At 55.4% G+C, this 23,172-nt stretch overlaps 3 protein-coding genes across 4 annotated transcripts; 1 reads left to right on the top strand and 2 right to left on the bottom strand.

Annotated features, from left to right (window-relative positions):
* Positions 1-111: 111 nt before the first annotated feature.
* Positions 112-2,468, bottom strand: NEURL2 (neuralized E3 ubiquitin protein ligase 2). The gene is made up of 2 exons (XM_047770993.1): positions 1,113-2,468; positions 112-351 (listed from the first exon to the last, which is right to left on the bottom strand). The coding sequence occupies exons 1-2, from the start codon at positions 1,852-1,854 to the stop codon at positions 236-238; spliced, it is 858 nt and encodes a 285-aa protein (XP_047626949.1). The 5' UTR covers positions 1,855-2,468; the 3' UTR covers positions 112-235.
* Positions 2,199-9,721, top strand: CTSA (cathepsin A). The gene is made up of 15 exons (XM_047770992.1): positions 2,199-2,290; positions 2,464-2,648; positions 2,819-2,930; positions 3,160-3,210; positions 3,301-3,387; positions 3,615-3,770; positions 4,101-4,192; positions 4,538-4,622; positions 6,012-6,103; positions 6,184-6,262; positions 6,352-6,491; positions 7,655-7,730; positions 8,660-8,749; positions 8,910-9,014; positions 9,239-9,721. The coding sequence occupies exons 1-15, from the start codon at positions 2,237-2,239 to the stop codon at positions 9,320-9,322; spliced, it is 1,488 nt and encodes a 495-aa protein (XP_047626948.1). The 5' UTR covers positions 2,199-2,236; the 3' UTR covers positions 9,323-9,721.
* Positions 9,639-21,651, bottom strand: PLTP (phospholipid transfer protein). 2 transcript variants are annotated; one of them, XM_047770990.1, is made up of 16 exons: positions 21,461-21,651; positions 20,791-20,901; positions 20,606-20,705; positions 19,554-19,682; positions 19,089-19,244; positions 17,519-17,582; positions 17,373-17,436; positions 16,158-16,249; positions 14,862-15,038; positions 14,721-14,780; positions 12,591-12,755; positions 12,425-12,492; positions 10,691-10,733; positions 10,508-10,571; positions 10,353-10,429; positions 9,639-9,965 (listed from the first exon to the last, which is right to left on the bottom strand). In XM_047770990.1, exons 2-16 carry the CDS (start codon positions 20,888-20,890, stop codon positions 9,834-9,836), a joined length of 1,491 nt encoding a protein of 496 aa, XP_047626946.1. In that variant the 5' UTR covers positions 20,891-20,901; positions 21,461-21,651; the 3' UTR covers positions 9,639-9,833. The 2 variants fall into 2 exon arrangements, with proteins under 2 accessions (XP_047626946.1, XP_047626947.1); XM_047770991.1 differs by having other exon boundaries at positions 21,528-21,651.
* Between the last annotated feature and the right edge of the window lie 1,521 nt (positions 21,652-23,172).

Raw genomic sequence — 23,172 nt, 5'->3', positions numbered from 1 at the left:
ACTTGTCTAGGTGATGTCAAAATGCACTCTCTTGTTCTGACCTACTGACTCCCAGTGATTCTAAAAGAAGTGCCCCTCGCAGGCTTCAGGGGCAAGGGAACCCTCCCAGGGTCAGTGTCAGCATCCTCTGTTTATTTCTATGCTAGCTGGCAACAGTATGGCCAACTTCAGAGCAGCCACGCCTCTAGGGCCGGGATGCACTCCTGTGGCCCTGCTCCAGGGTGGCTGCAGGTCTTCACTCATACTTGCAGAAATCCTTAAGTCCTTTGGGCAGGTGGAGCCCGTCAATGGCCAACCGGTGCACCACGCTCCTCTGGATCACCAGGCGGCACAGGGTCTGCAGGGATGGCACTGTGGAAAGAAGGTTGTCAAAGGCAAAATGAGCAGGAGGGTGGGGCCAAGGCTGAGACCAGGTAGAGCTAGGTCTTTGTCCCCATTTTGTCATCAATTTGAGCAAGTCCCTTCTCCTCCCTGGGCCCAGCCTGGCTCGGGGCTGTTCTTGAGATCAAGATAAGCACCTCTTTCACAACCCTTTCACAAAGCTGCAGGCCTCTTTCTATTATAGCAGCCCGCATGCTCCTTTCCCCCTCGCTTAGCAGCTTCTGGGGCAGAGGTAGTATCTGATTTACCCCTGCAACCCCAGCCTCCAGCACAGGCCTGACACAGAGTGGGTTCTAGTTCACTGAATTCATAAAATGTAGTGAGAGGTATAAATACAGGGCTGCCCTGAACCAGACCTCAGGATTAAGAAGCTCTCACCCGGGGTGGGTAATGCCTTTAAGCTGGTATGCCCAAATCTTTGAGCGTTTGTCTAATAAGCACATAGTTCCCAAAGAGAACCAAAATCTAAAATCAGTTTAGAATCCATGCCCTAGGTTAATACAGAAAATATTGGCAAAGCCAGAAGGGAAGTTAGAAGGTGTCATAATCAACCACAGCCAAGATGGGTAAGTGGGGAGCCTGGGAGTGGGCTTGCCCCAGATCACAAGCAGAGGTATTTTCCCCAACTTCTAAAGCGAAGCCTTGCTAGCTGGCTTGGAGTCCTAGCCGGTTTGGTTCCTGTCCCAACGTTGGGCCAGGAGGGGCCGCTGCCCTGGGGGTGGGATACCTACAGCCATACTCAAGCTGGACCAGGCGCACGCTCTTGGTGGAGGCAAAGACGTCCACCACCGCATAGAGGGGCTGGGCGGCTGGCAGCCCCCGGGCACTTGGGCCCATGTCCTCGCCATTGATGATGATATGCATGTCAGCTGTGCCATCCGGACGCGGGCAGAAGAGAACGCCCAGGCGGCTCCTGCGCGCAGTCGGAGGCAGCACGTTCAGCTCATAGAGCTGGTCCAAGAGGTGGCTATATAGCCCGGGCCGGCTGCGGCCCACCAGGCGGTCGCGGGGAATGCGAAACTGCTCGATGCACAGATACGGTTCCACCAGGAGGGCCGCGGGGCGGCTGGGGGCCACAGCCTCTGCCTCCGGGTGGCCGTCCCGGGGCACGCGGTTGTGATGGCGCGTGATGGCGAAGACCCAGGTGTGGCCAAGGCTGACCAGGTCGGGCAGCGAAAACTCCGGCACGGCGGCCAGACTGGCGGGGTCCAGGGCAGTCAGGCCGAGGCGCAGGTGCCCGCACCAGCCCAGCTCTTTCTCCTCGATCTCCACCAGGAACACCTGGCCGGGGGCCAACGGCTCGCGACTGAAGCAAACGCCGTGGGCGAAGCTCTCCACGCGTGTGGCCCTCGTCCCGGAGGGGTCCACACGGATGTTGGCACCGTGAACCCAGTGGAAGCGGGTGGGAGGGGGCTCGGGGCGCGCGGTTCCCAAGGACGCATCCAGTTCCATGGGGTTGGAGACAGCAGCCATCTCCCGGCCATAAGGCGGGCCAGCCAGCGGGCGCTGGGGGCTATTTTGGGCAGAGGGTTCAGTGACAGCGGGGACACCATGTAAGGTATTGCCCCCACCCCGACTCCCTTCCCCGAGGCTCTGCCCGGGGGTCCTAGCGCCGCTTGCTCAGCCATCCAGCCTATGACGGGGTCCCCGACAGGCTGGAGGATCCTGGCCGTCCACACCCCGGTCATCTGACCGGCGCCCGGGATACGACCTGCGGACCTTCGCCCAGCATGAATCGCCAACGCCACGGCTCCCTCGGTCCCCACCCCCACCCCACCCCGGGTCCCTAGGGACCAGGGAAGGGCGGGAGAAAGACTATCACATGATGCCAGAGCACACGTGACTCGAGATACACATGACTTCCCGTCCCGGGGCACCTCCTGAAGAACAAGGACGCGGGGGAGCAGAGGTGAGGGGTATCTGGAGGCTGGAAGCGATCCTGGAGGCTGGAAGGGAGGCGGGAGGGGGAGCCGGGGTTGGGCCGGGGCTTCCCTCGCGGATGAGCCGCCAGCTCCTGCCCAGCGGCGGCTGAGCAGCCAGGGAGGGAGCGAGTCAACAGCCGGCACCCGCTTCCTGCCGCAGATGGTTCGAGCCGCGCTGTCGCCGCCGTTCCTCCTGCCGTTGCTGCTGCTCTCCTGGGCGCCCCGAAGCCAGGCAGCCGCCGACCAGGACGAGATCCAGTGCCTGCCCGGACTGGCCAAACAGCCGTCTTTCCGCCAGTACTCTGGCTACCTCCGAGGCTCCGGCTCCAAGCACCTGCACTACTGGTCTGCAGCCCTGCCTCCCAGGGCGGGGTTTGGAGCGGCGCGGCGATGCCCACCAGGGGAGAGAGTAGGGGGACGGGAGGTTCTTAAGACCCCTGCCGGAGTGTGGGAGCGGGGAGGGCTGGAAGGAGCGCCCCCCCACCCGCACTCACCCTAGCCTGACTCCCCTCCAGGTTTGTGGAGTCCCAGAAGGATCCCAAGAGCAGCCCTGTGGTGCTTTGGCTCAACGGAGGGCCAGGCTGTAGCTCCCTGGACGGGCTCCTTACTGAGCATGGCCCCTTCCTGGTGAGTGCACAGAGGAGACAGTTCCCAAAAGAAAAGGCCGGGGAAGACGGAGAAAAGGACTTTGTGATCTTCTAAAAATGTATCTTTTTCCTGAGCTTTTTCTTCATCGGTACCATTGGCTTGACTATTAGTAACTCAGAGGGGTTTTGCCCAGTTGTGAGGTACCCAGCACCCTGGCCCTGGCCCTCCACCCACTTGGCCTTGGGACTTAGTCATCTCTCCTCCACAGGTCCAGCCCGATGGTGCCACCCTGGAGTACAACCCCTATTCTTGGAACCTGGTAATGCCACCGCTGTGGGTCCTATGGGGGTGTCTGGGCACTTGGATGCCATGGGGTGCCCTCCTCAGCCTGTTTTCACTTCCCTTCTAGATTGCCAATGTGTTGTACCTCGAGTCCCCAGCTGGGGTGGGCTTTTCGTACTCCGATGACAAGTCTTATGCGACCAATGACACGGAAGTGAGTCCGGTGACTGCACGCATGCCCCAGCCCTCCCCGGTTGGCGTGATGTGGGAGAGAAAGAGCATAGCCTTGGGGTCCCTCTGTGGCTCTGTCACAGGCTACCTGCGGTGACTGGGACAAGTCACTTCCTCTTGCACAAACGGGGAGGGTTGGTCATTATCTCCGAGATTCTTTCTAGCTCAGGTACCAACACTTCTTGAACCCCTCCATCCTGCCATCCTCAGGTCGCCCAGAGCAATTATGAAGCCCTTAAAGATTTCTTCCGCCTTTTCCCGGAGTACAAGGACAATGAGCTTTTCCTGACCGGAGAGAGCTACGCTGGCATCTACATCCCCACTCTGGCCGTGTTGGTCATGCAGGACCCCAGCATGAACCTGCAGGTGCCCGGGGGCTGCAGGAAGGAAGGGAGGCATCATGGGGCCACAGCCTTGGGGTTAGCAAGGTCCAACAGATAACTCCTCCATCCAACTTAGTCTTCCTTCCTAACGTCCCTGCCACTAGCTGGCTTCTTTCTGGCCTGTGTGCCTCCCAGACAGGAAGCTCTGCTGTCAGGCTGCCAGCTTGTTTACAGTGGGTGGCCTTCCCCACCCACCACTCCCACAAACCACCCTGGGCTTCACCTTCCAGATTGCAGAAGGTCTGGGTGGAGGTCAAGGGAGGCTCTTCCTCCTCACTGTCCAGATGAGCTGAACGCCCTGGGTGTTTCACAGGGGCTGGCTGTGGGCAATGGACTCTCCTCCTATGAGCAGAACGACAACTCCCTGGTCTATTTCGCATACTACCACGGCCTTCTGGGGAACAGGTATGCGAGGGGACTGTTGGCCAATCTCAGGGGTTGGGCAGGTCACAGGACCTCGGGTCTGTCCTCCAGGCATATACTGTCCCAGGCCGTACCCTGGTTTATCAGCAGAAGGTGGGGGTTGGGGTTGCTAGAAGGGTTTGGTGCTGAAAGGTCAAAGAATTGAGATCAAAACGGAAAGGGACCAAGTGGGGCCGGCAGTGTGGCCCCAGGGCAGCCAAGTTGGGGACCTACGTATCATGCCCTGTGATATATGTCCTTGTCCCCTAGGCTCAGGGCCCTTGGGTCCAGGCCCTGATGGGAGGTTGAAAAGGTGGGGTCCTCAGCAATTTTCACTCATCTCCGCAGGCTCTGGTCTTCCCTCCAGACCCACTGCTGTTCTCAAAACAAGTGTAACTTCTACGACAACAAAGACCCAGACTGCGTGACCAGTGTGAGGTTCTGCCCCGGCTCTGACAGTTCCCATCCTGAGAAGGGGACATCCCCTCTCTGGGGACTCCTTGTCCCCCATCCCCCATCCCCCATTGCTTCCTATCCTGCTCCCTTCAGCCATTTGGTGTTCTCTGGGACACATGAATTTTGATGTGTTCCCACACTACTTCCTGTGACTTCCTGGGCAAATCTTGTCACCCCTGTGAGGAGGAAGGACTTCTCATTATCCAGCATCTGCCATGTGCCAGGACTGTGTTGAATTATGGCAATGTAGACCGTTCCATCTTCAAGAGTCTCCTTCCAGGGAGTTCCCGTCGTGGCTCAGTGGTTAACGAATCTGACTAGGAACCATGAGGTTGTGGGTTCGATCCCTGGCCTTGCTCAGTAGGTTAAGGATCCGGTGTTGCCGTGAGCTGTGGTGTAGGTCACAGACGCAGCTCAGATCCCGCGTTGCTGTGGCTCTGGCCTAGGCTGGTGGCTGCAGCTCCAATTAGACCCCTAGCCTGGGAACCTCCATATGCCATGGGAGCGGCTCTAGAAAAGGCAAAAAGCCAAAAAAAAAAAAAAAAAGAGTCTCCTTCCAAAGAAATCATATTAAAAAAAAAAAAAAAAAGGAGTTTCTCTTATGGCTCAATGGGTTAAGAACTCCACTAGTATCCACGAGGATGCAATCTGATCCCTGGTCTTGCTCAGTGGGTTAAGGATCTGGTGTTGCCACAAGCTGTGATGTATGTAGGTCACATATGCAGCTTAGATCCTAGGTGGCTGTGGCTGTGGCGTAGGTTGAAGCTGCAGCTCTGAGTCAACCCCTAGTCGGGGAACTTCCATATGCCTCAGGTGTGACTGTATTATAAAGAAGTAAAAAAAGGAGTTACCCATTGTGGCTTAGTGGTAACAAACCTGACTAGTATCCATGAGGATTCGGGTTCAATCCCTGGCCTCGCTCAGTGCACTAAGAATCTGGTAGTGCTGCAAGCTGCAGTATGGGTCACAGACAGGGCTCTGATCTGGCGTTGCTGTGGCGGTGGTGTAGACCGGCGGCTGCAGCTCCAAACTGACTCCTAGCCCGGGAACCTCCATATGCCGAGGGTGCAGCCCTAAAAGAGAAGAAGAGAGAGAGGTCGTATGGTCCCCCCATTTTCGAGATGAGGAGATGGGCCAAGAATGTCAAAGTCCTTGCCTGAAGTCATTGTGATAAGAGCCAGAGGCATTAGGATGTGGACCCAGGACTCGCAGATTCTTTGCACCAAGCCTGTCTCCCTGCCTGTGATGAAAGTGGGGCAAGGGTGATGGCAAGGCCAAGTAGGAAAGCAGTAAATCTTAGGGTGCCTTGGAGGGGTCGTGGGGGCCAGGCTTCAGTAAAGCTTAGGGGCTTCGTGTGTCGTTGCAGCTTCAGGAAGTGTCCCACATCGTGAGCAGCTCTGGCCTCAACATCTACAACCTCTACGCCCCGTGTGCTGGAGGGGTGCCCAGCCGTTTAAAGTAAGCCCAGCCCTGTGCCCCTTGTGCCAACCCCAGCTCCATTGGGAGGCCCAGGCACCCATCGCCCCCTTCACTTGCAGGTATGAGAAGGACACCATCGTGGTCCCAGATCTGGGCAACATCTTCACTCGCTTGCCACTCAAGCGGATCTGGCATCAGGTATGCAAGGGCCTGGGCTTCCTCCCAGCGGAGCGGGGAGGGACGGGACAGGAGAGCGAAGATCCTGACCCTCTGTCTGTGCCCCCCAGACACTGCTGCGTTCTGAGGGGAGGGCGAACCTGGACCCGCCCTGCACGAACACAACAGCCGCCTCCACCTACCTCAACAACCCGTATGTCCGGAAGGCCCTCCACATCCCCGAGCAGCTGCCCCAATGGGACATGTGCAAGTGGGTTTCCGTGGGTGCTCATGGACTGGGAGGTGTCGGGCTGTTGGGCATCAGAAAGAGTCCTAGGGACCCTTTGACTCGGGTTTCTCAGTGGGGCGTGACAGTGCATTGTACAGCAGAATGTTCAAGACCTCTGACCCCAAAGCTGATTGACATTCAGCCACTTCATTCTTTTTTTTTTTTTTTCTGTCTTTTCTAGGGCTGCACCCGCGGCGTATAGAGGTTCCCAGGCTAGGGGTCCAATCAGAGCTTTAGCTGCTGGCCTACGCCAGAGCCACAGCAATGCCAGATCCAAGCCAAGCCTGTGACCTACACCATAGCTCATGGCAACGCTGGATCCTTAACCCCCTGAGAGAGGCCAGGGATTGAACCTGCAGCCTCATGGTTCCTAGTCAGATTATTCATTAACCCCTGAGCCATGACGGGAACTCCAAGCCACTTCATTCTTTCCTCTCTCTCTTTTTTTTTATGCAGAAGTTCCCAGGCCAGGGATTGAAGCCAGGCCACAGCAGTGACAACACCAGATCCTTTACCGCTAGGCCACCAGGGAACTCCCAGCCACTTCATTCTTTAACAGCCACATTGGTGGTTAAAAAAATCAGTAACTTCCGGAGTTCTCTTGTGGTATAGCAGGTTAAGGATCTGGCATTATCACTGGGTTGCTGCTTGGCACAGGTTCAATTCCTGGCCTAGGAATTTCCATATGCTGTGGGTACAGCCAAAAAAAAAAAAAAAAGTTAATCATTTCCGTAGTATTTAGTGAGCAGACACTCTCCCATCCCCTGCCCCTCCCCAATTCTAGTATCATGCCAGCTGCCTAGATCTGTTATAACCCTGCAAGTAAGAGCATGATCCCTGGCATAGCAGGGGCCACTCGAGTCCATTCTGATTGGTCGAGTGCAACCCCTCTAGAGTCATGCCAGCTGCATCCCAGTCATTGTAACAAAACGTATACATTTGTAAATGCAAGTGGGTTGGAGACCTCTGAATTCCAGCGCCCCATCCAGGTAAGTCCTAAAGGGGTTACCGCCCAAGAAGGGACTGAATCCCAGCTGTCTGCCTCTTAGGATGGAGCTTGGGAAGAGGTGGGGATGGGAGAGAGGTCTGATCTCTTGTCCGTTTTTCTCCCTTGACCTGGTCTTCCTGCCCACGTGCTCCTGCAGCTTCCTGGTGAATATCCAGTATCGCCGTCTCTACCAAAGCATGTACAGCCAGTACCTGAAGCTGCTCACCCCGCAGGTGAGTGGGGGCAGCACAGTTGGGTCCACCAGCAGCCTCAGGGCACTAGAGCAGCATGGCAAGGCGGGGGCTCCTTTAGGGCGCAACTCAGGACAGGGGAAGCTGAAACTCCAAGAAGTGAAGTCACTTGCCCAAGGTCCTCTGGTTGGCAGGGTCAGGATTCAAACCTGGCTCTGTCCCCACCTTGTGCTCCTCTGCTGGAGGAGGCTGAGGGGTCTGCATCAGCCAAGGAACCTTGAGAGTGAGAAGAGCTAGTCAGATGGTGTTACAAACAGGAGTTCCTGTTGTGGCTCAGAGAACCCGACATAGTATCCATGAGGATGTGGGTTCCATCCCTGGCCTTGCTCAGTGGGATAAGGATCTGGTGTTGCCTCAAGCTGTGGTGTAGGTCAAAGATGCAGCTCAGATTCAGTGTTGCTGGCTGTGGTGTAGGCCGGCAGCTGCAGCTCTGATTCGACCCCTAGCCTGGGAACTTCCATGTGCCACAGATGGGGCTCTAAAAAAAAAAAAAAAAAAAGATAGTGCTACAAACAGAAGTCCGGGGTGGGAGCGGGCTCTGTCCACAATCACCTAGGAGACACGGGCAAAGCCAAGTTCGGACCAGGTTCTGTACAGCTCAGTGGCTCCCTAGGGTCAGGTTGCCTGGGTACAAGTCCCTGCCATATGACCCTGGGCAAGTTTCTCACCTATCCCGAGACTTGATCTCCCAGCCATATGATGGAGCTACCAGTGGTGTCTACCACTTTCACAGGTAAAGCATTTAGCGGGGCCCTGGGCCTGTAGGAAGCAGTCAGAAAACACAAGCATTTCCTGGTTCATGCCATCTGGCTGAGCCTCCCGAATTCCCCGAGGGGTAGGGCTTGAACTGGGGAAGGGTCGAGACCTGGGCTTGTTCCAAAGCCGCCGTTTTACCCCGGACCCTGCTTCAGAAATACCGGATCCTGCTATACAATGGCGATGTGGACATGGCCTGCAATTTCATGGGAGATGAGTGGTTTGTGGATTCCCTCAACCAGAAGGTAAGGCAGGGCTCCTGGCTCCGGGGTAGGGCCGCTTGGCTGGGGCCGACGAGAGGGCAAGCCTGGAGGAGCTCCCCGCCCCTGAGGTCTCGCTGGCAGCCGCAAGCAGAGCCGTGATGATAGAGCCGCCCTAGCTGCTAAGTCTCTCCCGGTGCGGCAGATGGAGGTGCAGCGCCGGCCCTGGTTGGTGGACTACGGGGACAGCGGGGAGCAGATCGCTGGCTTCGTGAAGGAGTTTTCTCACATCGCCTTCCTTACCATCAAGGTAGGAGCAGCGGGGCTAGAGGGGATGGGGCAGGACCCCATCCTTTCGTCCTGACCTCCTTTTGTGCTGGCTTACCCGCGGGCCCCTGGAAGGGCAAGGCAGGGGCTGGGGGGATTTGAAGGGGCAGGGAGACGGTCCCTGGCTGGAGGGATCCAGTTGGGAGAAGGAAGCACCCAGGGGCAGGGGTTGTCCTGGGGGGACCCTCATGAAGCTTTGCTCTTCAGGGCGCCGGACACATGGTCCCCACCGACAAGCCTCAGGCTGCCCTCACCATGTTCTCCCGCTTCCTGAATAAGCAGCCGTACTGAGGACCACGGGGACCAGCCCCCCCCCCCCCCCCCCCCCCCGGCCACCCGATCTAGCCCTTCCCAGCCTCTCCTGCTAGAAAGGAGGTCCTCGCTGATGCAAAATGCCCCTGTGGGGCAGGTCCCTGCCTCCACAACTACCCCCGCCTGCCCCTCCCCACCTCCACAGCCCTGTGCATCCCAGACCTGGCCCCCCAGCGCCCTACTTAGCCTGGGGGGAGAGTTTGCACTTTATTCCCGGCTGGGGTGGGGCCCAGCCCCCTCCCTGCTTAAAGAATGCCCTCTGTGCACTGATCGCATCCCAGGAACACAGCAGAGCTCAGGACAGCCCATGGGAGGCCGGACGGACTGTAATTGATGGCTTGACAGTGATTATGGAATAAAATTGGGTACAATTTAAAACCCGTCTTCTCTGTGGCCCTGGAGGTTAGAGAGGACACTATAGGCATGGGGGTGGGAGGGGATGAGAGGCATCGGAGTCCTGGATGCAGCTGCTGGGGTGGGGGCTGAGGGCTCAGACAGCTGCCGTGGAGGGGGGCGGGGCACTGGATGCTTGGGGCCCCCTGGTGTCGGCAGGCCGGTTCTTCTCAATCACCTCTCGGAGCCCTTTGGCAAAGTGGAGGTCAGCCCCGATGGTGAGGAAGCCCTGTGCATGGGACAGAAGAGAAAGTCTCTTCATTCCATTACTGAGACCAGAGTTCAGAGACAGAGACAAGAGTCTTTGACTTCAATCTAGCGGGAGAAGCAGCGCAGCAAAGCGGTTCCTAGAAGGCCCCGTGAAGGATGCTGAAATAGAAGCCGCAGGAACACAGCCCGTGGATGTCAAGGAGGGCTTCCTGGAGGAGGCGTGCTCTTAGCTAAGACCTGAAAGGTTAGTAGGCGTTGGGGGTGGAATCAGGGAAGGGTGTTCCAAGGTGAGGATGCAGCCGGTGCAAAGGGCTGGAGGAGTGTGATGCAAGATTCAGAGTGAGAGGTGGCAGTTGATAAAGGAGAAGCCAGGGATCCAGTCACACAGGGCACAGAAACTACTCACTGCGTTGTTTGTCACCACCTCGCGCACAAAGTTGATACCCTCGGGGAGTGGGATCTGCACCCCTCGCCAGGTCCGCTCTGCGGGTGGGAACAGCAGCTCAGGCTGGGCGCCCCAGCTCCCCGTCCCCCCCATCCCCCCCCACCCCCCCACCCTACCATTGAGCATGGGCATCACCCCAATCTGCAGCATGGTCTTCAGAGGGGCCTGCAGCGGGATCAGCTGGGAAGGAGGAGAGAGGGAGTCAGGGCAGCGAGTAGGGGGTGGGCCTGCCCCCAGACTTGACCCCACCCCACCTTGACCCCACCCCACCCCACCCCCCACCGCCCATCATGACTCACTGCCAGTGACTCCAGTGCAGACTGGTTCGAGTAGATTCTGAACCTGTTGTGGGGTGGGGGAGGTGGGGGGGGTGGAGAGAAGGGGCCAGTGGGCACAAGCCCTGGAAGCTCCCCTTTCCCCAGGTCACCCAGGGCTACCCACCAGAAGCCCGTGAGTTTAGTCTTCGATGTTACACTTTTCCTACAGGTTTTACCACTTTCCAGGTGTGTATCTTTGGAATTTTTTGTTTTTTGTTTTTGTCTTAAAGGGCCGCACCTGCAGCATATGGAATTTCCTGGGTTAGGGGTCAAATCAGAGCTACAGCTGCCTGCCTATGCCACAGCCACAGTCACAGCCACATGGGATCCAAGCCTTGACTGTGACCTACACCACAGTTCACGGCAACACCCGATCTTTAACCCACTAAGTGAGGGCAGGGATCGAACCCACATCCTCATAGATACTAGTCAGATTCGTTTCCACTGTGCCACAACAGGAAATCCCCGGGTATGTATCTTTTGGATAAGTCTTTTCTCCCACTTTGGGTCTCTTTTTCTCCAAGTCTGCTCCCTTTTATTTGTTGAGCACCTCCTGTATACCAGACTTCTGCTGACAGCGTGTTACCTGCTGTTACATGAGTTACATGTGTTGTTTGCTTTTATTTAGCAAAACTTTGAGTGTTTACTCCCTGCCAGATACTACGCATGTTAAAAAGTTAAATATTATGAAAATATTTGTGCCACTTGATGTAATCCTCATAACAACCCTAAGAAATAGGTACTATTACAATTTGCAAGAGGCAGATGAGGGCCAGACAGATTAAGTAATTTGCATAAGGTCATACAACTGGTGAGCTGCAGAACCTGATTCTAGCCTAGGCTCTTAATCACCCTGCTTCATTTCATTTCACTCCCTAGAACAACTGCTGTGGGACAGAACTTTCTGGAGTTCCTGTCGCGGCTCAGTGGTTAGCAAACCCAACTAGTATCCAGGAGGACCTGGGTTCAATCCTTGGCCTCACGTAGTGCGTTAAGGATCCAGTGGTGCAGGTCGCAGATACGGCTCGGGTCCTGCTTTGCTGTGCCTGCGGTGTAGGCTGGCAGCTGCAACTCCAGTTCGACCCCTAGCCTGGGAACCTCCATGTGCCGCAGATGTGGCCCTTAAAAAAAAAAAAATCTGTCATTGCTGTGAGCTGCAGTGTAGGTCACAGACACAGTTCGGATCTGGTGTTGCTGTGGCTGTGGTGTAGGCTGGCAGCTGCAGCTCCCATTTGGCCCCTAGCCTGGGAACTTCCATATGCTGAGGGTGTGGCCCTAAAAAAAATTAAAAAAAAAATCACAAAGCTAAGTTGCTCCAAAATCCAGGTTCTGCACTTTGCTGTACGACTTTGGGCACATCACATAACCTTTCTGCGCCAGCTTGGTCCTCTCATAATACCTGCTCTGCCTGCCTCCGGGTGCTGAAAATGCAGAGAAGTCATACTTAATGAAACACTTTTTGTTGTTGTTGTTTGCCATAGTTTTGAGATGGGATCTCAGTTTGAACCTGGGCTGCAGCAGTGAAAGCGCTGAGTCCTGACCACTAGACCACCAGGGAACTCCCCCACGAAACACTTTTTATGCATTAACAAGACCCCAGCTTCCCAGTGAGTGAATTTTAGCTCCCCAGCATGGCTGCGCGGGTGAGATGATCCTGAAGACAGTGAGGCTCAGAAAGGTTACAGGCTTGCCCAAGACCTTCGGACACCTGCCCACCTGCGCAGGTCCAGCTGTGTGCGCAGCGCCTTCCCCCGGAGGGCCATCTTGGCGCTCAGTCGGGCATCCTGTGTAGAAAAGTGGGGAGGTCGGTGTTACCAACCCAAAGGGTGTCCACCACCCTCGTGGCCCTGACCCTCTGCAGTCCCCACTCTGGGGTCCACACCATGGTCATGCTGGACAGCTGGACCTCAGGCTGGCCGGGTGGGACCAGGGCAATGGAGACACTGGCGGTGACGGAGATGGTGGTGCCCGAGGGCTTGATGGTGCAGCGCGGAGGTGCCATGACCCGCAGCTCCAGCTTCAGTGGAGAGTCAATCACGGCCGGGCTCTGGGGAGGGCGGCAGAGCAGGGAGGGTGGGTCAAGTCCCAGATCTGTTCCCTGGTGAGTCCCCGGGGAGGAAGGGTGGCTCTAGCTCTCCCCTCTAAGAGCCCAGAAACACAAATGGGAAGACTGGTCTAGCTTCCAGAACCCTCCAGAATTGTGTCCAGCCTCTGCCTTTGGTCAGACAAGGGGATGTCTCATTCTAGGAATGCCCCCTTCCTTCTCTCTCTGCTTTCCTGAGTTCCCAGTATGCAAGATCCATCTCCAGTCCAGAATCCTCGGGGGCAGTCTCCTGGCATTAAGTATCCCATCCCTCTGCTGTATCTATTTTCGCAGAACTGCTGAGCTATTTCTTCTACAGGCAGTGTAGTGACCAGGTACGTACTTTTCAGCAAACATTTCACATGTGTTAGCTCATTTAAGCCTCACGAGGAGTGCCCGTCATGGCTCAGTGGTTAATGAATCCAACTAGGAACCATGAGGTTGCGGGTTCGATCCCTAGCCTTGCTCAGTGGGTTAAGGATCCGGCATGGCTGTGAGATGTGGTGTAGGTCGCAGACGCAGCTCGGATCCCGCATTGCTGTGGCTCTGGCATAGGCCAGCAGCTACAGCTCCGACTGGACCCCTAGCCTGGGAACCTCCATATGCTGTGGGAGCGGCCCTAGAAAAGGCAAAAAGACAAAAAAATAAAAAATAAATAAACCTGACGATAACAGTATGAAACAGGTATTATTATTATAATACCCACTTTTAAAATGGGGAAATTGGGCGCTAGAGAGGTTAAGTAACTTGTGCTATTATTCAGTCACAGAACTGGGACTGGGACTGGGACCCGGGCAGTCTGGGAACACAGTCCACGCTCTTAACAATGTTTGGCCACGATGATGGTGACGCTGATGACAAGGACAGCAAGCATAGCAGCTAGTGTGGCTTGAGCACTGCCTCTGCATCAGGTGTTGTTCTAATTACTTTACATGTATTGATCCATTTACTCCTCATGACAACCCAGGGAGCTTGCAAAGCATAGAGGAGAAAGGCAGCGTGACTTGGAATCACACAGATTCAAATCCAAGTTCAAGTTCGAGCGCCATCATTTATAACGTAAAACCAAGGTCAAGTCCTTTACTGTTCACTGAAATAGTTCTTTTTTTGAGGGGGGTTGTGTTTTTAGGGCCACACCCACAGTATGGGGAGGTTGCCAGGCCAGGAGATGAATCAGAGCTGTAGCTGATGGCCTATGCCACTGCCACAGCAACACGGGATCCTTAACCCACTGCGCAAGGCCAGGGATTGAACCTGTATCCTCAGGGATACTAGTTGGGTTCATTAGCCACTAAGCCACAATGGGAACTCCTGAAATATTTCTTTAAAAATGTTCACTCCAGAAGTCTCCGTCTTGGCTCAGAGGCAACTAACCCAACTAGTATCCATGAGGATACTGGTTCGATCCCTGGCTCTGCTCAGTGGGTTAGGGATCTGGCATTGCTGTGAGCTGTGGTATAGGTCTCAGATGCGGCTCAGATCCCACATTGTTGTGGCTGTGGCATAGGCCGGCAGCTGTAGCTCCGATTCGACCCCTAGCCTGGGAACTCCCATGTGCCATAGGTGCGGTCCTAAAAGGACAAAAAGAAAAAAGTTAATTCCTACTGTTCTCCACACTGAGCAAGGGAAAAGAAGCAAAAACAAAAACCAAAAAAAAAAAAAAACCACCTATCATCTATCCATCTATCGGCTGTTAAAGCTCCTACACCTGCTGAGCTTGGATCGTCAGCCCACCCTCATCACGGCTTCGTGCAGGAGATGGAGCAGGAATAGCACGTCCCCTTCGAGGTGAGAGGATGTGGCCCCAGGTGGGAGCCGGGCCTTCTATCTATGCCACGGCTGCTGCTGGGGAGCTCTGCTTCCCTCACCAGTCCCATCACAGGGGTATGGGTGGTGTGCCTGCTCACCTGGCCACATGCCAACACTCACCAACAGGACAATGCTCCCGAAATAGGTGGCCCTCAGCAGCATGTCCAGATCATGGGGCACCTGGACAGGGAAACTGGGAGTAAGGCAGGCGCTCCATCACGGGCCCCTACGTGCCCATCCCACAGACAGGCCTGGGCATACCTTGTCCCCCACCAGCGACAGCTTCAGGGCCCCCGCCCGGAAGTAGCTCTCCATGGCAGAGTCGAAGAAGAACTCAGAGAAGGCCACGTACACCATCCGCTCTTCCTCCTGCAGCTGCGGCTCCACCGCCCGGTTGGGCAGGCTCCAGTTCCCCTCAGCCAGGGGATAGAAGGCCCCCTGGGGTTGGAGGGTCAGGGTCAGGGCCAAGGCTGCTGGCCCAGCACCCAGGAGTCTCCAGGCCCTATGCCAGGCATTTTGGGGGTAGCCGGGTGTGGGACCCAGTTGCTGTTCTTCAGGGGCTCAACAGGCATGTTTCCTGTTTTGGCCACACCCACAGCCTGTGCAAGTACCCAGGCCAGGGGTCAAACGGGTTGCCACATCAGCGACCCCAGCCATTGCAGTGACAATGCCAAATCCTTAACTCACTGCACCACAAGGGAACTCCAACAGGTACTTTTCTTTAAAAGCAGGGACAGGGAGGTAACTGGAGTGCTTCGAGGGAGCAGTCCCATCAGACTGGAGAAGGGACGCTCAGGAAAGGGCTCGGGGGGAGGTGGCCTTTGAGTGGGCCTTGAAATCTAAGTAGCAGTAATGATGGCAGCTGCCACTTACATACACATAGCACTTCTGTGCCCCTTACTTAGAGCAACTCCAATCCACATAACACCCCAGGAGGTGTCTTTCCTCACTGTATTATCTCCAGTTCCATCTTAGGAACCAGGCACAGAAAGGTTAAGCAACTGGCTTAAGATCACACAGCAAGTAAGTGGCAGAGCTGGGAGTTGACAGCTGGGAGCTTGTGCTCTGAAACTCTGCTAAGAGTCCCCTGGAGGAGCAAAGGTAAGGGCCACATACTAGCTGAGTGGCCTCAGACAAGTGACATCACCTCCCTGGGCAAGTCTCCACGTCCCTAGAATGAGCATGATGTCAGTACCTGGCTATCTGGGTTGTGAGAGGATGAAATAAGTTTGTGTTCATTAGAGCGGAAATGTTCATTTCCTTCGGGGGAGATGGGGGAAGGCAGCACATGAGCAAAGGCCCTGAGGTAGGCGGCAAAGGGCGTCTCTGGGAAAGAGCAGCTGCAGAGGAACAGGATGAAATTAGAACAGTGGGGCCAGACAGGATTACCAAGGCAGTGCCAGCTCCAGGAGCTGAACCTAATGCTGTAGGCAACGGGGAGCCACAGCATCCCCAGCAACGGGAGTGGCCACATCGGAGCTGTGCTTTAGGGAGCTGAAACCAGTCACGTAGGGAGAAGGAGGGGGTCTGGTTACACACACCAGCTGGGCAGCTCACCCGGAATTCCATGTCCAGATTGCTGGTGGAGGCCACGGGATCTTTCAGGAGTGAGTAGTCAATGCCCACCAGCTCGTCCACAGCACCGCGCACTGCAGGGAGGGGCTGGAGTCACGCAAAGCTGTGTGATGTTGGGCAAGGTGCTTGCACCCTCTGAGTCTCAGCTGCTCATTCATAAGATGGTGATTATAATGCTTCCCTCATAGGGTTGTCATGAGGATCAAGTTAGGGGGGTTGGTTGGTTGGTTTTACAGCCACACCTTTGGCTGAGGGAAGTTCCTGAGCCAGAGACTGAATCTGAGCCCCAGCTGCGACCTATGGGGCAGCTGCCTCAACTCCGGATCCTTTAACTCACTGAGCCGAGCTGGGGCTGAAACCCCGCACCTCCGCAGGGGTGCCAAGGCACTGAAGTCAGAGTCTTAACCCACTGCACCACAGTAGGAACCCCAAATTGCTTGTTTTTTTTTTTTTTTTTTGGCTGTGGCGCCAGCAGGTAGAAGTTCCCAAGCTGGGATTGAACCCGAGCCATAGCAGTGACAATGCCAAATCTGTAACCGCTAGGCTACCAGGGAACTCCAGATCAAATTAGTTTTATGTGGAAAGCATTTAGTGCCCGTGTGCAGCAAGCACTCAACAACGATAGCTATTGTAATTGTCATTGTTGTTATAACTACACCTACCACAGAGGTTTCAACAAGTAACTAACAAGATGGCAGGACATTCCCTTCTGCTAGTGGTTTCCCCTGCCTTCTCCCCATCCGGTGACCTGTGAATGGGTGTGATGATCTCATGGCTTAGGAAAGGGGAATTCATGTTAATTGAGCACCTATTAAGTGCCCGGTGGTAAACACAGACGAGAATTCACCTTAATTGAGTTCCTATTAAGGGCCAGGTGAGGAACGCAAATGCAGCCCCCCCAGCAAGCACATATTAAGGGCCTTAACAAGCAGCCCCTCAGTTAACCCTCACAGCAACCCCAGGAGAGGCGTGGTCAGCTGAGCAAAGAAGCCAAGGAAGTGAGGGGAGTATTACGTCACACAGGAAGTCAGCAGCAGAGGCTACATTTGAACCCAGGGCTCTTCCACCGCAGGGCTTGGAAGGCACCTACTCTACTACCTAACAGCCAGCACCCAGCCTCCTCCACAGCCCCACGCCCGCCCCCACTTCTGCTCCAGGGCCAGGCCCAGAGCCCCCAGCCCCACCAGCACCACTCACCAGGCACGGTGTCCAGGAGGGAGTTGAGAAGCACCATCCCTGCATGGTAGAGCACGGGGCAGATCTGGGAGGCGAGGGCCAGAGTCAAGGCCTTCGAAAGAGAAGGCACGCCCACCCGACTGTTCCCCACCTGCCACTGGCCACACCTGCTGGTTGAGAAGGAAGCGCATCCCCGAGGTGATGAAAGTGGACAGGAATTCATACACCTTCCTGCGAAAAAGAGAGGCCAGGTAAGTCCAAACCCTGCCCGCAGCCAACCTAGTTCTGGGAAAAATCACAGTGACCAGATGGTGGGGGGTGGGAGAAATACCTCTACTTTGACTTGAATTAGCACCTCGTTAATGGAAGTCTTCCATGACTTGGGCTCACATCCCCTTCTCCAGGCTGATTCTCCGGACTTCCTCTACCGCTGCCCCCATCAGCCAAATGAATCCACCCAGAGTTCCTCAAACTTGCTCTGAGCATCCTCATCTCCATATGCTTTTTCATGCCATCCCTTCCACCCTCGATGCTCCCACCCTGTATTTCCCTATTTCTGGGCTCAGATGCTTCCTCTTCCAGGCAGCCCTCCCAGATTACCCTCCTCTGAAACACACCCCCCTGCCTGCCCCGAGCATTTTCTTGGTCCCTCTCTCAAGGCGCCGATGACAACTGTCTTGTCCTGCCCATCAGGCTCTAAGCTTCTTTTCCAATCTTTCCCAGGGCCTGGCATACGCTGTGGTTTTTTTTTTTTTTTTTGGTCTTTTTGCCATTTCTTGGGCCGCTCCCGCGGCATATGGAGGTTCCCAGGCTAGGGGTTGAATCGGAGCTGTAGCTACCAGCCTACACCAGAGCCACAGCAACGCAGGATCCGAGCCGAGTCTGCAACCTACACCACAGCTCACGGCAACGCCGGATCCTTAACCCACTGAGCAAGGGCAGGGACCGAACCCACAACCTCATGGTTCCTAGTCGGATTCGCTAACCACTGCGCCACGACGGCAACTCCTGTGTTTTTTGAATAAATAAAAAGTTGGCAGGAGTTGCCCTTGTGGCTCAGCAGTAATGAACCCAACTAGTATCCTCGAGGACGCAGGTTTGATCCCTGGGCCAGCTCAGTGGGTTAAGGATCCAGTGTTGCCGTGAGCTGTGGTGTAGGTCATAGACTTGGCTCAGATCTGGGGTTGCAGTGGCTGTGGTGTAGGCCGGCAGCGGCAGTTCCGATTCGACCTCTAGCCTGGGAACTCCATATGCCATAGGTGCAGCCCTAAAAAGCAAAAAAAAAAAAAAAAAAAAGGTTGGCATGTGTACCAACACCAGATAATGAATTCACCATCTTCTCTCCCCCACCCTCTTCCAGAACTAGTAGAAAGCCCCCTTCTGTGTAATTAGCAGGGAGCTAATAATTATTGAGAACCCAGTCCATGCCCATTGTGTACGCTCATCCTCGCAATGATAAGTAGCGAGCCATGTATTATATGCCAGGTACTGTTCTAAATATTTTTACATAGATTAACACAAACAGTCCTCACAACCAACATCTTATAAAATATGTCCTATTACCATCTCCATCTGACAGAGCTTCAGCGACTTGTCCAAGGTCACACAGCTAGGAAACAGTGGCACTGAGATTTGGACCAGCTGGTCTGACTCCCAAGCCTGTGCGTTTTCCACTGCACTGGCCACACGGGTTGTGGGGCTCAAATGGGGTGCACCCGGGTTGGGGATGGTGCTCACTTGAAGGTTCCTCCAAAGGCTGCGTGCATTCTGGAGACAGAGGCCTGGCAGGAGACGTTGGACACTTTGATTCGGCCAGTGGGATCCTGGGAGAGCTGCAGAGCCGTGTGGATGGAAACGCCCTCGGCGGATGCATTGATATAGCCCCCATCATAGCTGCGGTGGCGGTGGCAGGGTGGGGTGGGGGTGTTAATATTCACTCCAGCTTGGCGCTTCACCAAGTCATCCCTGCCCTCCTCCTTGCCCCCTACATCATCACCCCTCCTAATAAGGCATTATTTACGTCTGCAGTTTATTAGACATTTTATGAAGCCCTGTCAGTTCTCAGGAAGTGGGTATGATTGTCCCTATTTGTACAGATGAAGAAACTGAGGCTCAGCAAGGCCAAGGGCTTGTCCACAGCTCCACTCCTCCCCCCACCCTTTTGATGCAGCCTCCACTCCCCTGAGGGCACCGGGTCCTCACAAGAACCAGTAGAGAAGCTGCCTCCGGAAGCGAAGCCCCAAGGAGCCATTGTTGATTTGAAGCATCAGCTCCTGTTCTGGCTGGAAATGGAGCTCAGAGGATGTCAGCTGCAGCTCCGTGACCTTCACCCTGTGGGAGGCTCCAGGGTCAGCTTTAGGACCAAGAAAATGGGACCCCACCCAACCGTAGTTAATTCAATCCCTCCTTTTCTAGTCCAGGCCTAGGGAAGCTGGAGTAGGTGGAATGAATTCTTATTTTGCCCCTCAAGAGCCCAGCCTGTACTTGGGTGGCTAAAACTTGGGCTAGGGTGGCTCTGAGACTAGCTTCTCTTGACCTAGGTGTTATTTTTATTTTGCTTTTTAGGGCCACACCCACAGCATGTGGAAGTTCCCAGGCTAGGGTTTGAATTGGACCCACGGCTACACTACAGCCACAACGCCAGATCCAAGCCGCATCTGCGACCTACACCGCAGCTCACGGCAACGGCAACGCCAGATCCCTGACCCACTAAGCAAGGCTAGGGATGGAACCCAGCATCCTCCTGGATAGTAGTCAGATTCGTTTCCGCTGAGCCCTGACGGGAATGCCCATGATCTAGGTGTTAAAACAGTTTCATCCCATCTCAGAAATCGTGTTTAACTCCCTTCCCCCACGCTGGGATTGCGAGGCCTGGTCCCCACTGTCCTAAACTACAGACCTGTATCTCCTGTTCCTCTGACCTCTCCCATTAGCTCCACCTCGGAGCCCTGCTCCCCACTCTCATCCTTTGGCAAGTTTCTTGATGCTGCCTCTCTGGTGCTCTTTGGCCAGCCTCAATTGCACAGGTTCGGCTTTGCTTTTCTGGGTCCCACCCTCATTCTCTAGGCCACGCCCATCTTCTTAGTCCCGCCTATGTAGGCGGGCTTGTCTTTTATCTTTATCTTGGCCTCATCCTGTTTCTTAAGTCTATTTGGCTACGCCCCCATTCCACTCAGCCAGTCTCCCAAGACTCCGTAGGTATTTCTTAAGCCCCGCCCCCAATGAGGCCCCGCCCCCCAGGGGCTCCCACTCACTCAGAGATGTTGTAGTAGAAGTGGCCTTCCCTGCCCCGCAGATCCGGAATGGTAATGGTCTCCAGCTCTTGCTCCAGAAAGCGCAGCCCCTCCTGCTTCACTGAAGCAGCAGTGAGACCCTCAGCTCCTGCATCGCAGCAGGGGCGACTCCACCCACACCCGCCCCCCGCCACCCTGGGCCTTACCCAGCTCCAGCGCCTTGGAGGTGATGCGGATTTTGCAGCCGGGGAGCTCCGCGTGAGCGCCCGCCAGCAGCACTAGGAAGAGGGCCCCTAAGAGGGCCATGGCGAGTGGGCCTGGAGGTGGGGTGGGGTAGAAGGGGTCATGCGGGCCACTAAAACCCCCTCTTCGGACGTCCAATCAGAAGAGGGAGGTGGCCCAGATCTGTAGGCTTGAGATAACTCTTTGGGGAACTTGCAGCCAATAACATTGCCCCCATTGGCATATGTGGAAACTGAGGCTCAGAGAGGACATGTGTCCTGCGCTCTGGCTCCCAGGGGATTTGGGGTACGGAGAAGAGGGAAGGGACATCCTCAGTTCCCTCGTGCAACGGTCATGTGAGGATTTGGGAGCTCCAGGGGACGAACCCCCGCCCGCAACAACAATCTCCCCTTTCCCTGTGCAGAGGGCAGGCTCGCTTGCTTGTTACTATGGTAATGGCTGCAGGAGCATTCCTGGGGGGCGGCTTGCGGTCTCCTAGGCCCCGAGCTCGAGCTCGGAGAAGTAGAGAGGGCAGCCCGCCCGACCTTGGGCTCCCGGGGCTCCCGGCTCCTCCAGGTCCTAAATCCCTGTCTTTGGGATTCTGATGCCACCCCCCCATCTCAGCGTCCCCCCATCAAGGGATCTCTTTCCTACCCCGGGTTCAGTAGACCACGCAGCTGGGCGAGGCTCTTGGGGTGGATGGGGACGCGCCCCAACTCACTCAGCAGTGGAGCTGGTGGTCGGCGCAGTCACGTGGGGAGGCGGGCAGCTCTGAGGATCCGGTCGGCGGGGTCTGGCGGGCAGCTCTGTTTCAGCCGCCTTTTTAAAGCCGGGCCTCCCCGACCCCCCTCCTCTCTCCCGCTCTCCCCTCCTCCCTGGGGGTAGGGAGGAGATGGGGCGGGACGCTGGCAGCCGGGAGGGTGGAGAGGGCTGTAAGGAGCCCCGTGACAAGCCCGGCTGCTGTCAAGACAAATGGGGGACCCAAACCGGAGGGAGCGAGGGAAGTGCTGAGGTTGGCCCGCCCAACCTCAGCAGTCCCTGCTTCACCGGGACCTGGGTTCAAATTCCATTTACCCATCTCTTCCTGCATGATCCTAGGCAAGTCACTTCACTTGGGTCCCTGAGCCTCAGTGTCCTCATCAAAATGTGGGTGGCAATGGGAAGTACCTCTTAGGAAAGGGCAAGCCACAAAGTCATCAGCCAAGGCACATTTTCACCATCCCTGCCATCCACAACCCTCTGTAGACTCCTCCATGCCAGGCTTCAACACCAGATCCCTTCTCCCCAGCCCCCATTTCTTTGTCACTACCTGGGACCTTAAGGGCCCCAACAGCTCTCCCACTGGGGGTTCAAGCAGGTGGACATCACACAGGCTGCTGGAATCACCCTGAGGGAGGTTTGGCGTTTCCCCAGGGACTGCAGGTTTTTTGGTGAACCTTTGGCACTAGGTTCTCTGCACATGTACTGCTTACAAGTGTTCCCAGCTCCAAGGGCAGGCGCAGCGTGGGTGCTCGCTCCCTTTTTGTTGTCAAATGTGTGAGAGTGGAAAGGAGAAGCAACGATGATTAATGTCCATTGACCTTGCATACAGCACGAAGCAATCATCCAGGCATGATGCCCAACTAGTCCTGATTTGCCCAGGACTTTCCCATATTTTGAAACGGAACGTCTCCCTTCCTGGAGCCCCCTCAGTCCCAGGGAACTCAGGATGCTTGATCACCTAGATTAACTTGTCTAAACTTCTTAACAACCTGTGAAGTCAGCACTATTGTTAACCTTTTTTTTTTTTTTTTTCCGGAGGGGGGGCACTCCCTCAACATATGAAAGTTGCCAGACTAGGGGTCAAATTGGAGCTGTAGTTGCCAGCATACGCCACAGCTCATGGCAACACCGGATCCTTTAACCCACTGAACGAGGCCAGGGATCGAACCCGAGTCCTCATCAATACTAGTCAGGTTCATTACTACTGAACCATTACGGAAAGAGCCATGGCAGGAACCCCTATGAACTCTCTTTATCAGGAAACAGGAAGTCAGAACAATCCTTGGCTGCTATTGGGGGACCACAGACTGTTCCTGGCAGGAGGTGGGAGGTGGATGTTTACAGCCCAGCAGTTAAGTGCTTAGACTCTGTGTCTGACAGACAAGGGTTCAAATCTTAGACTGTCAGTTCTTAGGTGTATGGCTTTGGATCCTTCCTTTAGCACTGCTAAGCCTCAATTTCCTCATCCCCAAATAAAGAGACAATTAGGTTATTGCAAGAATAAATGAAATAGGCATGGTGCATGTGCCAGTGTGCTACATGGCACACCATTAATGCCAAATAAATGCCAGCTATTGTGATCAGGGGCACAGATTGAAAGCAAA

This window comes from Phacochoerus africanus, chromosome 3 (genome assembly GCF_016906955.1).
Source record: "Phacochoerus africanus isolate WHEZ1 chromosome 3, ROS_Pafr_v1, whole genome shotgun sequence".
NCBI lineage: Eukaryota > Metazoa > Chordata > Mammalia > Artiodactyla > Suidae > Phacochoerus > Phacochoerus africanus.
The sequence above is the reverse complement of the archived record's forward strand: the minus strand, read 5'-3'. Positions and strand labels throughout refer to the sequence as shown.